This window comes from Colletotrichum gloeosporioides (assembly GCF_011800055.1).
Source record: "Colletotrichum gloeosporioides strain Lc1 chromosome Unknown consensus_32, whole genome shotgun sequence".
Classification (NCBI taxonomy): domain Eukaryota; kingdom Fungi; phylum Ascomycota; class Sordariomycetes; order Glomerellales; family Glomerellaceae; genus Colletotrichum; species Colletotrichum gloeosporioides.
In genome coordinates, this window is record NW_025544677.1 from 966,636 (window position 1) to 983,078 (window position 16,443).

At 50.6% G+C, this 16,443-nt stretch overlaps 6 protein-coding genes across 6 annotated transcripts; 4 read left to right on the forward strand and 2 right to left on the reverse strand.

Moving 5' to 3' along the window:
* Positions 1–1,851: 1,851 nt before the first annotated feature.
* Positions 1,852–4,314, forward strand: GCG54_00007342 (uncharacterized protein; the record flags this gene model as incomplete). Its single annotated transcript, XM_045407324.1, has 4 exons — positions 1,852–2,450; positions 2,498–3,121; positions 3,177–3,463; positions 3,515–4,314. 4 exons carry the CDS (start codon positions 1,852–1,854, stop codon positions 4,312–4,314), a joined length of 2,310 nt encoding a protein of 769 aa, XP_045266245.1.
* A 189-nt stretch (positions 4,315–4,503) lies between these two features.
* On the reverse strand, positions 4,504–6,151 carry GCG54_00007343 (FAD-dependent monooxygenase OpS4; the record flags this gene model as incomplete). Its single annotated transcript, XM_045407325.1, has 6 exons — positions 4,504–4,938; positions 5,002–5,083; positions 5,143–5,458; positions 5,542–5,717; positions 5,793–5,980; positions 6,011–6,151. The coding sequence occupies 6 exons, from the start codon at positions 6,149–6,151 to the stop codon at positions 4,504–4,506; spliced, it is 1,338 nt and encodes a 445-aa protein (XP_045266246.1).
* Positions 6,152–7,030: 879 nt separating this feature from the next.
* GCG54_00007344 (uncharacterized protein) lies at positions 7,031–7,426 on the forward strand (the record flags this gene model as incomplete). Its single annotated transcript, XM_045407326.1, has 1 exon — positions 7,031–7,426. The coding sequence occupies one exon, from the start codon at positions 7,031–7,033 to the stop codon at positions 7,424–7,426; it is 396 nt and encodes a 131-aa protein (XP_045266247.1).
* A 694-nt stretch (positions 7,427–8,120) lies between these two features.
* GCG54_00007345 (uncharacterized protein) lies at positions 8,121–9,990 on the reverse strand (the record flags this gene model as incomplete). Its single annotated transcript, XM_045407327.1, has 2 exons — positions 8,121–8,482; positions 8,595–9,990. The coding sequence occupies 2 exons, from the start codon at positions 9,988–9,990 to the stop codon at positions 8,121–8,123; spliced, it is 1,758 nt and encodes a 585-aa protein (XP_045266248.1).
* A 1,516-nt stretch (positions 9,991–11,506) lies between these two features.
* GCG54_00007346 (FAD-dependent monooxygenase apdD) lies at positions 11,507–13,428 on the forward strand (the record flags this gene model as incomplete). Its single annotated transcript, XM_045407328.1, has 4 exons — positions 11,507–11,744; positions 11,804–11,880; positions 11,937–12,259; positions 12,324–13,428. The coding sequence occupies 4 exons, from the start codon at positions 11,507–11,509 to the stop codon at positions 13,426–13,428; spliced, it is 1,743 nt and encodes a 580-aa protein (XP_045266249.1).
* Positions 13,429–14,043: 615 nt separating this feature from the next.
* GCG54_00007347 (Sugar transporter STL1) lies at positions 14,044–16,164 on the forward strand (the record flags this gene model as incomplete). Its single annotated transcript, XM_045407329.1, has 9 exons — positions 14,044–14,132; positions 14,315–14,638; positions 14,691–14,774; positions 14,822–14,947; positions 15,007–15,436; positions 15,501–15,632; positions 15,683–15,841; positions 15,904–16,003; positions 16,067–16,164. The coding sequence occupies 9 exons, from the start codon at positions 14,044–14,046 to the stop codon at positions 16,162–16,164; spliced, it is 1,542 nt and encodes a 513-aa protein (XP_045266250.1).
* Positions 16,165–16,443: the final 279 nt, after the last annotated feature.

Below are 16,443 nucleotides of genomic sequence, written 5' to 3' on the forward strand. Positions count from 1 at the left end.
TCGATTGAGGTGTGGATATGTGCAGATCGACCCATTCATCCAATATCGCTTCTTCGTGAACTCTCCGAAACCATTACTCGTGGCTTGGCATCCCCAGATCGCCATCTCAGTGTAATTAAAAACCCGACACTGTTGCCGCAGTGCGCCTTGACCTCGTACTCTTACAGGTTGTGCTAATCAATTCCCCCGTTATCTGTCTGTGTAGAATTTTATCTGCTGCTAGAACCTGACTGGTCCTGAGCTTGTCTCAGCAGGCTGTCAAGTTCTGAATGCATTGGATCGTTGTTGGCCGCGTTGGAAGTGCCGCATCGTTGCTCAAATGTTGTCCATGAGGATGACTCGCTCACGTAGCGATCGACGCTGTACACACTGGTTTGGGTAGGCCTGTTGGTTGACGGTGTCAGTGCGTTTTCAGAGCGCGTGGAGTTGGGCGGAGTTGCGACTAACAGACTTGAGTTCCCTGCCGCGCTCTGGCCAGACGTGGCTTTCGAGTGTGACATGTCCAAGTTGTGTGGTTGTTGTTGTTTGAGGACTTCAGTCTCGAGACTTAGCAGACTAAAGACCTGTCTTTTCGGAAACAAATGTTACTATAGCGTATGCAACTCGCAGTTTGTCGCAATTGAATCCGCGATTCCTCAAGATGACCGAAAATTGCTGCGATACAATCTTTCTGTACTTCAGCTGGTTCACTTCACTTGGTAGGCCTCGACACTAGTTGGTCTCCTCCTTATATCCATCCTTCCTTCGGTCAGCGTTTCCACTCGATCTCAATTAGCACCTCAAACATGTCCTGATTGAGATGTCGGCGAGAGACGAAAAGGCCATTATGGTATCTCGATAGCATCATTCAGCTGCTCAGTTGAGCAGAGGATGCCCTCTGCATATCAATTGACTGACCGTTGCCATTATCCAATAAGAGGACGACGCCGAGTGGCCGGCGACCGGCCTGCGACGGGGCAGCCATGAGGCCCTGGCTTTTTCCAGTTGAACTGAAGCTGTGACGCTTCAGGTCCAGACGAGTCCCTTCCGACTCCACGGAGCGATGGCGTGCATTAATGGAATCGCAATCTTACACACATGCCATCGTCGTAGGGCTGATGGACGGGTTTTGGCAGCTTGACCACGGACTCGGCGTGCCTAGTTGGGTCGATTGCCTCCATTGCCCCTGAGGCCAATCGTCTGATGTCTGTTTGCTCGGTTAAGGAGAAACCTCCACATGGCTCATCAATCCGCGTCAAACGGCGCCCATTGCGAGTCGCGCTCTAACAGGACAGGCTGCCAGAAACATGTTTCTGCCTAACAACGCTGTCACAGATCCTGAGAAGCACCCACCACAAGCAAATCAAGTTTCGACGTGCGCTGGAGGGGTGATGCCCGCCTGCTGCAGGCGACGCGCCAGAAATAGGGGAGGCATCCTGTCCACCGTGGCCGGATTGTCCAATGACGAAGACTTGTTTCTTGCGCCAACGACGGTCGTCGTCATGATCCAATCACAGCTGTCCGCTCCGCCCCCCTTGTCATGCTGAGATGGTTCGCATTTCCCTCCGCATAGTTTGGGGGCTGAGCCATGAGGCAGCGGTAATGAGCGAGGGGCAGACCCTTTCTTCGAGGTTGCGCAACGGTTTGAATCATCTTTGCCTTCTTCTTCTTTCGCGATTGATCATTCTGCTTTCATTGCGATAATTGCGACGAGTAACGGACGGGATTCTGATATCGGGCTCCTCGCGACGAGGCACGACAGACAAGGTCAACCCAGCACTGCCGACTGGACAAGTGACACCTGGCTCTCAACCACACCATCCCGGCACCTCCACGATTGGTGTTTTGACGACGCGCGAAACAACAGTCACGATGAGCACAGAACGTCCATTCTCTGTTGAGATTCCCATTCGGCCACGAGAGCCGCGTCACCGCGATGCCACTATCGCCACGCAGGCCAAGATCGAAGAGGCCATCCACTCGCCATTTGAACACCACTTTCGCCTATCTCAACCCCAGCACCACTCGACAAGATGTCCGGAGAGCTTGAAGATCATCTCGAGCGCGTTCCACAAGGGGAGTCGCGATCGATCGCCCACCTCGTCCACGATGAGTTCGACCCATGTTCCGGACTCTGCAACAACATGCTCCATGCCCATGTCGCCCACATCATCGACGTTTACGCGAGCAACTACCCCGGATCTTGACGGGCCCGAGCGCTTGCCCACCCCGTTCCTCGCGACGAGATCCGGGTCCAGTGGGCACCGTGTCCGGGAGTCGTGCGATTCCGGCTCGACTTTTGTGAATTCAATCAATGAAGAAAGGTTTCCGGCGTATCCGGACTCGTACCCAGAATCCATCGGCCTGGGACTCAAGGAGGAGATGATGCCGCCGCGTATGGATATTGAGGAACCAGAAGACGACAGCAACGACTCATCAAATGAGCTGCCTCATTCCGCCGGCACTCCAAGGTACGTCTATTGTCAACGCGCTAGGCTTGTGCTCATGTCAGTATAAGGCCGCCAAGCACCGACGAGGCGCCCGATTCACCCCGTCCGGAGCCTATTCCGGAACGGCCTTTGAACGGACGCATGAGCTTTGACTCCGGCTCCGAACGTTTGTCGCGTGCCTGGGAACCCGTCACCCCCACACCAATAGACTTCTCTAACGAGGAAGCCGACGCCGTCCTCAACTACGTCCTGCAGGTAACGTACGGGGTCGAGCTGGACGAAGTCAACATGCCACCGCCCTTCCTCCGCCAGTTCGTCTTTCGGTTCATTCAGGACATTGGCAGAGTCGCCTTCAGCGGCTTGCCGGTAACGCAATTGACCCACACAACATCGACATCTTCCAGCGGGTCAGTACCTCTGGCGAGGAGATCCGGGTCCGGTCGAGGATCCCAGAATGGTAAACGCAAGAAGGGTGACACTGGTCGCATTGATGGTGACGAGGACGGTGATGACCTCACCGATGATGATGGCGACTCTGGTGTCCCTTTCAAGAGGGCGAGACCCTCGCCACGAGAGGCCGACGAGAACTTGCGGCTTAGCTGCCCGTTCCGCAAGAGGAATCCTCATCGGTTTAACGTCAGAGAGCACCATTCCTGTGCGATGACTTACTTTCCCAAGTTCGCTGAGTTGAGGTACTTACATCTTACCCTCTTGTACCGCGTTGGACCCGAACCTGACCATCATCAGGCAACATATTGTGAAGCAGCACAAGCGCAATGATCCTTCTGCCTTCATGTGTGATCGTTGCAACCGCGACTTTCCAAGCAAAAAGGATCTCAGAGACCACCAGCGTCTGCCTAAAGAACAGATGTGCGACGTCGCTGACCACGACCCAGAGTCTGGTATTGATGGCCCCACGATGACGAAACTCCTCAGCAGAAAACGGGCAAGTGGCATGACTCCCGAAGTTCAATGGAAGGAGATCTGGAATCTCCTGTTCCCCGACGACGATGACTACCGCGTGAAGCCCTTTGGTAAGGAAGAACACCTGTCTCGATGACGGTCAGTTGGCTAACCTCCGTCAGATTTCTGTCCTGTCATTGAGCACTTCGAGTTACAGACCCGCTTCATGAACAGCCTCAAAATTGTGGAAGGTAGCCTTCGCAACAAGGGACTGAACGAGCCGACGCTAGAGACGATCGGCAACATCTATCGAAACCACTTCATTCAGGTCATCGAGCATTGCATTGCGAACGCGCAGAACATGCCTTACTCCAACAGGAGCAACCGCAAAAACGAGCCGTCGCCATCGCGTCTGTTGGTTCCCCGTCAGATGGCTCGCGCGCCCCGCCCTGATTCTGGTGTCGACGTCGATGATGGGTCTGAGGACAGTGGATCGGTCGCGGTCTTCCCTGGAGGAGGGTTCGACGGCCAGGGCATGCTGGGCCATTCGGATAGCGTGAGGACAATGAGAAGAGTGTCATCGACCTCGTCGGAGTTCAGAGGCTCCGTTCAGTCGCGCACCCTGCAGCCCCTGATGGAGCAGCTCCCGGGTTCGGATCTCTCTTGCGGTCTTGGAGGAAACTCCTTCCCTCAGCAGCAGTCGTCGCCGACACACCAGCAGCAGCAGCAGTTGCCCCTGGAACAGCAGAACCTGGAACAAATGGCCTCCTTCATGCCGATGGCCGGTGGTATCACATCAGATATGGCCGCACAGCTGTGGGGCTACCGGGGTAGCAATGTCGCGCCAACACCGCCCCCTGGAGATATGAGCATGTTTGTCCCAACCACGGATGCGGCTGAACAGACTCAGTTCCTTGAATGGAGCGCACTTCAGGACCATAATGGACTGTACGACTTCTCCGGATATTCCGTGCCGCGGTAAAGCCCTTAATTGTATAGAGTGGGCTGTATGAGTATTGTATGATGGTCATGATAATAATTACATGTAAGAATCTTAATGATCACTTGTTGATAGGATCTCACGCGGTAGCTGGAATTGTTGGCTGCGAGGTGAAGATAAGAATTGATCAATCGAGACGCTTGGGGCCAGGCCTCAAGACATTGTGAATACCTATATTGATGCCCTAAAATCCCTCCGATGCTTCTCAATCCAGTTCTCGAAAGCACTTGCACACTCCCGCACAGAATCGCTTCCCAGCATGTCGGTTTTATACCCCTCGTCTGCTATCTTGAACTCCGTCTGAACGGGATACAGATTAGCAGCTGCCAAACATGCATCCCGCCATTGCTGTTGCGGCCCGTCGGGTAGATGATATGTGGAGCGATTCGACACGGCTCCCTGAACGTTGGTGGTGGTTCGAGATTTACGAAGCGATTCATACAACTTTAGGACATCCGGTATGTACTGCTTGTCAGGAAGCTTTGATTTGTGCAGAAGCCCGAGAAGCTTCCCTAGAACAGCGCCATCTTCAGACGCCATAGCGGCACCTTGAGCTTGATAAGGTAGAGTAGGATGGCATGCGTCTCCAAGCAGCGCAACTGGGCCCTGTGAAAAAATATTAGGGTTTTGGCTTCCTATCAAGTAATAAAGTCCTCGGGATTCACCTACCTTCGTCCACTCGGAGAGTTCCTTGTGGTGGAATAGCTTCCATTTCAATACATGGGAGATGGATGAAATCATTGTAGTCAGTCTAGAAGTGGGTTAGAGAAGTGGCAAGAGCAAGAGGCTAGTAGAAATCAGGTAGCCTACCGAGCATCCCAACCTTCGAACCGGAGCATCATATCATCGTTGTTTCCAATCTCTTCATGAACACCCTGAGGCATGTCATTCGCACTCAGAAGAACCAAGTTGTAGCTGTCGCCGCCATCGGTGGGATAGAAAACTGCATGTCGATTTGGACCCATCCAGCATGTCACAGCACCTTTATTCATTAGTTCCTCAACCTGAGAATCTTGGAGGCCTAAAAGGTCTCCTCGCTTGAACGTCGCTCGATGTGCCATGTCCCCACTCTCTATCGGAGGGGAGTGCCACCCAAGTACGAAGTCTCTGGTGACTGACCACAGCCCTTGTCTCAAAGTCAGCGGCGAGAATGAGATAATTTTTTCAGGCGTCAGACAGCTGAAATGAGGCCTCAGGGGGTTCTCTTACCATCAGCGCCGACAATCACGTCTGCAGTGACGCACTCTCCTCCAACAAGAAACACCCCCACAGAGTCCACAGAGTCCGCGAACAGGCGTTCGACTTGTGCTCCCAGTCGCAAGTCAGCGCCCGCTTTCTCCGCTGCATCCCACAGGATCTTATGGTAGTCCGCGCGATGAATAGTTCTAGACAGGTCGCACTGTCAGGGCTGCAGAAGCAAACTTTTACCGTCGTTGGATAAGAGAAGTAGGTTCACTTACAACCATGAGTCTCCAAACTTCCGAACCATTTGCTCACCGGCGCTCATCTTGTACAAAATTTCTCCATTCGAATATCTCACGTAATTGATGGAATCCAAAACAATGCCTTTGGCGATCAATTGAGGAAGATAATCCAGTTGTCGAGCAATGCGAGCTGCGTTTGGGGGGATTTGGATGCCAGCCCCGACCTAGATGCCGTGAGATTAGCTAATAAGCACTCTTTCAGATGGTAACATGATGAAGCTGACATGTAAAATCTTCGGTGCCCGTTCTAAAACCGTGACATCAATCCGTTCGCGACGACAGGCGATGGCACAAACCAAGCCACCAATCCCTGCACCAACTATGACAACCTTCATTGTCAAAGTATTAGGTCAAATATTTGAAGTATCTTTTGGTGTCTGTACCAAGAATGAATATTTATTCAAAGACTTACTTTTCGCAGGCATTTGCAACAGGCCAAATATATTCTACGCCTCTTCTCATCGTTGAGTTCTTCGGGTACCAACCTTAGAGCCGCGATATTATGCCGATCCTACGTCAATGTTTTTACCCGGTAGTGACAAACGCCGTGACGGCGACCGCGACGCTATATTGTCACAGCAGGAGGGGTCGGCATCGCGGCACTTCGGAAAGACGGGGTTGCCTGTTATGTCTCTAGGCCGTGCCGCAATGTCAGGTCGGACGAACTCAGTCTCGCCACTTTCGACAGCAATACAAAGCTCAGAGAGGACCGAATAATATTTAACAGTTAACGTATCAGACGCGCAATCTGTTCTACGGGATAATCATGAAATCGAGTCTAGTTACTTATCCGGAAAGCGAACTCCACGCAGGCTCGTTGTCATATAGAGGACTAGGCTTGGATCGCGGCTTGGGGGACATCGTTTGGTGTACGATCAATGCATTCCACATGATAAGTCCGAACACGTCCACACCTGCTGACATGGCCTCCGAACATTTGGGTTGCTATCGCCGGACGAATCTGTGCGCACATTTTAATCGCCAGGTGCACACATGAAAGCCCCGCACTCATGCAGTCTGCTGACAGTTTGCTGTGGATGGAAACTAATGACGCGGAGCCCCGCCGACGTTGCGTGCCCGCGGGGGCCATTCTATAAAATATGACAGCCAATAATTTCGAAAGTCTAGACGCTAACTTTCATTATCAACACTCCTGATTCAACCTGTCCACTTGAAGATTACAGCTGAAATTCTGTTGCTTGCACCCTGCCACAATGCCTTCCTCGATCGTCTTCCGGGCTTCCGAAAGCAAAAAACCTATTGCTAAACCCACCGCTACGTTCACCGGTGACGTCTATCTCGACTTGGTCCACAACGAGGAGAAAGCCACTATCGCCAACGTCACATTCACACCTTGCGCCAGAACCTATTGGCATACACACGAGGAGGGACAGATGCTTAGAGTTCTCGCTGGGTCGGGTTGGATTTGTGATAGAGGAGCCGCGCCACAACGCATTGGGGCTGGTGATGTGATTTGGGCTCCTGCAGGAACGACGCACTGGCACGGTGCTGATGATGGTAGTCTCATGACGCACCTTGTAATTGGACTGGGCAAGACTACTTGGCACGAAGAGGTCTCAGATGAGGAATACGGGAAGAAGGCAGCTTAGATAAAGCCAGGTCCAAATGCACCACCACTGCTGGAGATGATGCTGACACCAGGCCTAACCCGTGATACGAAAATCTAAAAAGCACTTTCTAATTGTGTATTCCATCAAGAGAAAGTGAGCGTATGGCTACCTACTAACCATACAGCCATCATGCATTCAAACTGTGACTGTTGGGTTGCGATTGGTGAACATGCCGTGCAGTCAAGTTCCAAAAGTCAGTCGATGGTGTGTGCTGCATGAATAGTAGTGATAAACCAACGCAGGATAGCTAAGTCTTCTAGGTGAATACCCAGTCATTTTCCAAATCCAGCAAGATTATTGCCACTTGCAAGGTGATAGTCCCCAACGTTCCATAATGATCGAAGGATGATTCAGCCTTAGACTGGACACCGTTGAGGGCAGGATGAAATGGGCCGCCTTCCAGATAAAGCAGTGAAGAAATGATTAGTACCTAGTAGTTAAATGTGTAACTTTTCAGATTATGCCTTCCAACGCCGCGAAAATAATTGTGACTCTTTTCTGAGCCACTCTTGACTTGGGGCTTGAGTAATCACGATAAATCAACTTCCATTTTCGAGAAGCCGGGGAGTGTGATCTGCGCGGAAATACCACCGAAAACCGTGTTCGGCACATGGTTGAGGACGGAGGTTTGAAAACACAACAAAGTATGGCGAGGTTAAGATTGCGCGTTAAGCTAGATTTCAAGGTAACTGAATCCACGGTTATCGTTCCCTAGCCCTGATGGCGTTCCCCATACATCCTGACACTCAAATGAGGCCCAACAATCTTCTTCGTTACTCTGACCTTGGAGGTCGCTCACTATCAAGGGAATGTTATCCGTTGGCTGAGCAGGGGAAGTAAGCTCAAGTAGATGTTCCATCTCAGCATTCTCGCCAGCCGAACCTTGCTGCCGTTCAGAGGGAGATGCAGTTTTCTCATTTTCCGAAGGCAGTGACCTGCCCGTTATCTTCTTAGATTGTAGCCCTCTCGTTCTGTTTTCAGCTGGAAAGAAAATCGCAAATCGCTTTGCAAGCCGCTCTTCGTCATTTGAAAGCGCTGCAGGCCGTTGAAGAATGTTGTGAAGGTCAGAGTCATGTTAGTAAATATTTTCTTGTTACAAGCGGTGCTCTTCGTTGTGTGCTCATCGTTGTGTGCTCATCAATCTTACCTATCATCATAGATCCCAAACCCCATAGAGACGCGTAGCGTTCAAAGACCAGCTTCGCCAAGTCTTCACTCAGCTGCATTTCCGTTCCAGGCAAATGCTCATGAGGCGTCCATGTGGGAAGTAAAGCGCAGGTCAAAAATGGATGACTCAGTGCGATATACTCCGGATGCCAATGATGTATGATCCTGTCTCTTTCTCGTGAGTAAGCCCGCATCTTGATCCCGTGACTCTCATGATGATCAGCTAAACCAGCCCGGGCGGCATTCACTAAAATATGAGCCCCGATGACCCAGTTACACCGGGCAAAGCTCCTTTTGTCAAAGAAGAGTGGAGTCATTTCGATCCCAAACCGTGCCGTCATAGAAAGATAATAGCATGTGATTGAACCCGAGAGTTCCTCACGTTCGCCATCTCGCGAGCTTGCCCTGCGCATATGGGGGTCGAATACTCGAGCCATGAGGTAATTTGCGATAATAAACCATGCTCTTTCGCTCTGGTTGTTGCAGTTCGTGAGGGACTTCCATGCCTTCGATGGCAATGGGTCTAGCTTTGATGACTGGACTGGCTGATTTGCAAACCAAGCTTCATCGCTGACTGGAAGTTGAACAGCCATATTCGATCGGCTTATTGCGCATGGTCGGTTTGACAGCGTGGATCCAAAGGTGTCCAACTCCCAAACAACCCAAAAGGCGCGTCTTTTCTCCTCCAATCTGGCCCATTCATCGGCGTCCTTGTACTCTTCTGGTTCGTCATCCATGTCGCATAGGTCGAGATCATAGGCAAGACGAACACATATCCCAGTGAGAACCCATGCTTGATGGGAAGGGCCCGACGTGTACATATATGCGGCAAGCAAAGCGCATCCTTGTAAATATGGCAAAGAAGCGCCATCTGCGGTCTCTCGGAGTTGTTTGTAGCTTTGTTTCGCCAGCTTGATGAGTTCTTTACCTCTCTCTGGGGTCCTCGTCTCCTGAAAGTAAGGATTTGACGAGTGATGCGCGGCCAAAGCAAACATTGAATATAGAATGAGAGTGTCTTCTGGAGAGTACGCTGAAGTGACAGCAAATTGGCTGTTTTCGTCCGTCATGTATCGTGAGTAGAACCCGGGTCGGTGCAATAGTGGAAGCCAAGGCTGGATTTTCTCGAAGAAAATGCGGACTAGCTCAGTTGCAACACTCTGAGGGATCTCAGGGTAATTTGAATCTGAGTTCAATGTGCTGGGTTCATTGTAGGCCCCAAATGATTCGTCCGAGTTGCTGAAGGGGGTTCGACCCGTCGATGCGTTGTCTTTGGGACGTTGCCGAGAGGCAGGTGTTGGAGACGGTTCATCTGAAGGGGATGCGTGTTGATCCTGTATTTCCCTTGACGACTCTGAGTCCTTTGACGAGTATACCATGTTAGACGCTTCTAACTCATCTTGAGTTGGTGTACCACCGAGCCTGGACTCGAGTAAATTCACAATCCGTTCTTCAGCATACGTCAGTCTGAGAAGTGCGGATATTTGGCGCCTGACATTCCGAGTTTCATACCTAGCTGATCAGAACCGATTCTTTGTTTTTTCTTAGGCTCGTGTGGTTTCAATATGCGTTCAGGTGTTTTCCTTTTCGTGGGAAACGTGCATGAACCCCCTGTCCGCTCACAAAGTCCACAAACCGGCTGGCTCATATCACCTTTTAGGAAAGTCAGCCTGCCACCTTTCTCTCAGATATCTTCCAAGTCGTGAGAAGGATCCTTCACCTACATTTTGTCTTCTTCCTAGTGATTGTTAGACATCTTCCTGGAAGCGCCACCCAACGAGGCGGCATAGTATTCCTCCCGTTCAACTAAAGTCGTACCTTCTGCACTCGAGACACGCTCGGTGACCTTTAATCGGAAGCCAGTGTTGGCTATCGACAACTGAAATTGTCGATATTTGCGCCGTTTCCCCCGGGACTTTGGAAGTGGCCGCGTACGGATTGAACCGAAGACATTCCATTCTCTCATCCATGACAAAGCCGATGGTCCCCTCTTTTTGGCAGAGGCTGAGCTCTGTAGCGTGACCACCTTCCGCGGTAGATAACAAATGAAAAGAGCACGTAGACTATTGTCGCGGGGAGGAGTGCCAACGCAGACGTATAGCGCTTCTTGATGTCAATTTGTCCAGCCGGGCAGCTTTCCCGGACGCCCGAGTGGAGTCGTCTCCGACGAAAGATGCGGGGAAGCTGGGGAGAAGAAGGCCACTGGAGGGGCCAAGGTTGGGTTGCGGATCTCGGGAGCATATTTCAACGATGACGTCAATTTGCTCCTGACCAAGTTCTGCTTCCCAGATATACATAAATATAAAGCTGCTGTATATTCAAAGTCTGTCGAGAAGGTAGGTTCACGGTCGGGGACAGTTTACAATAAAACTTGTTGTAAATGTTATGCTGCTGCCGGAATTACTAGTTAATCAACTTCCCCGTTACTCACATCATCGATGCCTTCTCCGTCATCCACTTGCGTCCTGCCTTTGTTAGATAATAAACCAACCATATACTTCCTCTTTTCGGAAGTGGGTGCATCTGACAAAGCACGACCGAAGGTCAAGATGTCACTGAGAATGATAAGTGAAACGGAAACGGCCCCAAGTTCGATCAAACCATGTGGTCGACAGCAGCGATAGAGGGGGTCAAAGCGGCGCTACTCAGTCCTACGGAAGGCCGGCAATGCCGTATGGAATGCCGCGTGCCGTCCCCACAGCATGTGCTCAGATCGCGGTATTTGACGGCCATGCGGAGTAGGTCAACTACATCTGTGCCTCCCTGATACTTACTTCAGATGATCTTCCCTGTTCAGATATATGGAATCTTGTTCATATTGGCCGGCTCTGCAGCAGAGAACAAATAACGACAATCAAAGCTGCAATTTACATTCACAAAAGTCTACAAATGACAATGGAAAACAAATCGAGAGCAGATTGCCAAGCAAACCAACACAGGGTCTCGGTCCTGATCGCAGGTGCAGGGCCATCTGGGCTGATACTTGCGCTGCAGTTGGCGCGCTATGGAGTGAGAAGCATGCTGATTGAGCGCAACCAAGATACCACAAAATGGCCCAAGATGGACATCACAAACTGCAGAAGCATGGAACTCTTCAAGAACCTGGGCATTGATAAAGACTTACGAGATTTCGGTAGGTTTCCGAAACTTTCTAATGATCAACTTGGAAAAGGCGCTAACCTCACGCATCAGGAGTTCCTCAAGATTACTCCTTTGACGTTCTGTTCAGCACTGGTCTATCGGAAGACGGCGATCTGCTGTGCAAGTGGGTAGGTTTCCCCAATCAGCTGGATAGGTCATTCGTCATATTCAACAAATCATGCAGGATCTTGCGTCGCCTAATGCGTGGAAAGACCATATAAAGCAGCAGAACGATGGCAGCTATCCTCGAGAGCCATACCAACGTATCTCACAGGCACTTTTTGAGGCACGAATGAAAACCAGGATACAAGAAGAGCCACTCATTGACCTCCGTTTCGGGTTCAAACTTGAGTCTTACTTTGAAACTGATAAGAACATTGTATCATGTGTTGTCGATGTCAATACGGGCGCCATTCACAAAGTTCAAAGCGACTACTTAGCAGGCTGCGATGGAGCCAACAGTCAAGTACGCAAAAGCCTTGGTTGCCAAATGATAGGGGGGCCAGTGTAAGTAAACCAAGCAATCGACCTAACTTTGATGATGTTTCTTGTATGGTGCTAACGTCTTCAGGCCTGGTGCAATGTATCTCGTTCACTTCAAGTCTAGCGACCTTACCGCGCTTCATCGTCAGGGGCAGTTCTGGCATATCTTCTTCGTCACTGGAAGCGTAATCATCTCTCAAGATGAAGTTGACACATGGACCATTCATCTACCCATCTCGCTCCACACGGATTGGAAGTTGCTCGACCCACTGCAGTGTATATACAAAGCTCTGGGGGGCATTCACGCACCTTGCCCGATCAAGGTTGATCAAATATTAGTGTGCAGCTTTTGGAGGCCGAACATATGCATTGCAGATCGATATGCGTCGGGAAGTCTGCGCGTCTTTCTATGCGGCGACGCTGCCCACCAGAATATCCCAACGGGGGGGTATGGCATGAACACAGCAGTTGGCGACTGTTTTGATCTGGGTTGGAAGCTTGCTGCCGTCATCCGAGGATGGGGCGGCGAGTCCCTCTTGAAATCATACGAAGCTGAGCGGAAGCCCGTAGCGCGCACTAACATCGAACGTTCCGGGGTTCATCACCAGGTTCACCAGGACTACGTGAGATGGGTGTCTCAAATGAGTGCCCGGGGTGGTATCCCTGATTTGGAAGTTGGAAGCGTTCTTCGCCAGCAGATTATCGATCATATCAATTCTCACGATGGGGAAAACAAAGATCATGGTATTGAGCTTGGGTACCGGTACAATGATTCTTCCGTGATCATTCCGGAAACGGCGACGACGGAGCCCGAATGGAATGCTCGGCAATATGTTCCCTCAACTTGGCCAGGTGCTCGGGCTCCCCACGTCTTCCTATCAGACGGAGAAACAAGCACACATGATCTCTTCGGGCCCAATTTCACGCTGTTTGACTTTTCTCAAGATGGGGTCTGGCTAGCTAGGTTCTCAGGCTTGTGTGATGCTCTCAGCATCCCGCTCAAGACGGTGCAACTCTCTGAGGAGGAGCATGTGCACAAGATCTGGCAGAGAGATTCGGTGCTAATTCGTCCAGATGGCCATGTCGCCTGGAGGTCGCCCGTAGGCAGCGACCAAGTGGACATAGAAAAGGTCCTGAGACTTGTTTCAGGCCATGGAGAGCCAGGATCGCAACTTCCTTCCTCGAAGATTTAATGAAGAGATATCTTTACTTGCGTATCATATTACTTTCTTCGAATTCGGTTGCTCACGGTGTTGAAGGTTGATCTAAGGAACTTGACCCCGCTGTCGTCCCATCGATGTATCCAGTCCCCCAGAAGTTTAAAACTCAATTCGCGTTTACAGATTTCACATTTTTGTGAGGCCCATCACCATTGAATTCGTCTCGGAACCTACCTGAGTGTCAGATGCTGGGCTATGTGACAGCCTATTTCATCGCGACTATTTCCCTCACGCCTCAATCCCCAAGTCTACGACGGTTGCATAAAATGGATACCTACCATGCATAAGTCTGGGCCGCTCGGTATAATCTTACATAAGCTCCGATTTGTCTCACTCGTCACCCCGCAGTAGCGACGTTGCGCCGGTAGCGTCAGCGAGGTCTTCTTTTGCTCATGCTCTGTATCGCACAACTGGTGGTTGTTCGCAATCACAAAAGACACGCCTGCTTGGGAAGCTTCTTGCTCTTCCAACGTGTTCAGGTATATTTGCCGGCGCACCAACTCAAAAAACCAATCTCCGTACACCATCACCCCTCGGAATCGCCCCGCCCGCGGACTTGGCCGCTGAAGCGCTGCCGCGTCACCAGCTATGACCAGCATCAACATACGACTCGCACCCGGCGTTATCCGCCTCTATTTCCTCTGCTTTTATTTTGGGATTGGAGCTTCAGTCTGGGGGTGAGTTTGACCTGATTTCTCTCAAGTCGCGGTGGTCCAAGACACAAGTGCTAAGAGCCCTATTTGCTCGTCTTCCTCCGTGGCTGCGTTGAGTTGTGGTGACGAGCCAAGTTTTGACCATCAGAGGAGGATTCTTACAACATAAAACTAAGGTACAGAGTGTAACTAACGCTGTTGATCAGATACAACATTGGTATATTATCATCTATCCTCGTCCATCCTGGGTGGAGGAAGGCCCTGGGCGGCCCATCAACGCCCGTAGTAGGTGCTATTGTCAGCGTTTATTATATCGGTACCTTAATCAGCTATGCACTCCTCTCTCATCCCATTAACGACTGGCTTGGACGGCGCTATGCTGCTCTGGCCGGAACTGGTTTTGTTTGCCTGGGGGCCTTACTGCAAGCGACGAGCGGTGGTTCGACGGCGGGAGGCACCATGATTTCCGGCAGACTTTTCAGCGGACTTGGCGTTGCAATCGTTTCGACTTCAGTTCCTTTATATCAAGCGTAAGCTCAACTGTCAATGAAACGTTTGTGCACAGTGGTTGATAAGACCCAGGGAAATCTCACCAGCTAAGAAAAGGGGACATTTCGTGACAATGAACCACGTTGGTTTCATCGCCGGAATGGCCATCGGACTTTGGTGCGTCTTACTTCAGGTCTAACAAGCATGATACTGATACCTCAAAGGGTTGGCTACGGCATGCGGTTCTGGCAAACCGGTTCAGGCCTTTACTATGGCTGGCGGTTATCTATAATGTTAGAGGTTATCCCTGCCTTCATATTTGGGTTTGGACTGCCTTGGATTCCCGAGACGTAAGTCTAACCAACCCAAGACTTGATTCACGTATGGTGCTCATCTTACTTCTATGCAGTCCGCGATGGCTCGTTGAGCACAACCAAAAAGACCGTGCTCGCTCGACCTTGAAGAGACTTCGAGAAGGCATCTATTCCGAGGACCAAATCGAGGAGGAGTTTGCTGCGATCTCTAAAGATGTCGACGAGTACCACAGATCTGGCAGAAACTGGCTCTCTCTATTTAAGGAAAAGGCTCTTTTCTCCCGTCTGTGGCGCGCCACGTTATTGCAGTTCATGAGCCAGGCTTGCGGGGCATCGGCCATGAAGTATTATCTACCATTCCTTCTAGAGAGCCTAGGCATTTTCACTCATGCAGCTCTCATGATTGGGGCTATCGAAATGACTGTGAAAATTGCTTTCACTGTGCTTGAAATGTTCATCATTGATAGGTTTGGTCGAAGGAACTGCCTGGTTGCGGGCTGTATTGTAATGGCCATCTCGATGCTGGTAAGTGCTGTCCTGGTCTCAAGACGTGTTGTAACGTCATTGCTGATGCTCTACGAAATCACAGATCAACGGTGCCTTACCGCTTGCGTACCAAGATAACAAAGCCGCAAATATCGTCTGCATCATCTTCATTTTCATTTACGCGACGGGATTTAGTCTCGGCTTTGGGCCTACTGTATGGGTTTACAACACTGAGGTAAGTTTCTTGTGTTCATTGTCTGGCCAATTGCTAAATCGACCATCTAGATCTTTCCCACCGCTGTCAGGGCCCGAGGTCTCAACTTTGCTTCAGTTGGCAGTGCCGTCGCGTCCATGATTGTCAACGAGATTTGGCCCATCGGTCTGGCCAAGTTGCATAGCAAAGTATATTTCATCTTCATGGCTGTGAATATTATCTGGATTCCGGTATGTACTTTTGGAAGATTTTCTTGCTTCCTTCGTATACCTGACGATGAGCACTTGTACAGGTTCTGTTCGCGTTCTTTCCGGAAACCAAGGGCAGGGAGCTTGAAGATATGGATGCCCTTTTCGGGAGTGTGGCTAAGCAAGTGTCAGATGCGGAAGATGGTAGGCGAAAATTGTAGAAACCTCCTAGATTTACAAGCTGACTGGTCCTTTTAGAGTCCGCAGGCCGATTACTTGCCGATGACGAGCTATTCCGGGACTCAGAAGAGACGCCCCCATCCGGCGGGCGGGATCCGAACCGTGATCTCAGCCTCATACAATGATCGTTCCACTCGGATAAACCATCAACGATGGTCCTCGATAAAGAGACTAATTCGTATACATGAATTGGCGTTTTCAGGACTGTGAAAACCAAGGTTATTTTGATGAAGTTTTGAGATCATCCAGCACGAGGCTTCATAGTGGGGGGGAGAAGTAAAAAGAACAGTCACGGGTGCTTGAAATAGTGTAGCAAGCTCCGACAGGAGAGCAACGTATTTTGAAATCAATTAGAATGCAGATAGCTAACCTTTCTTGCATTCAATATCAAGCGTATGTAACAT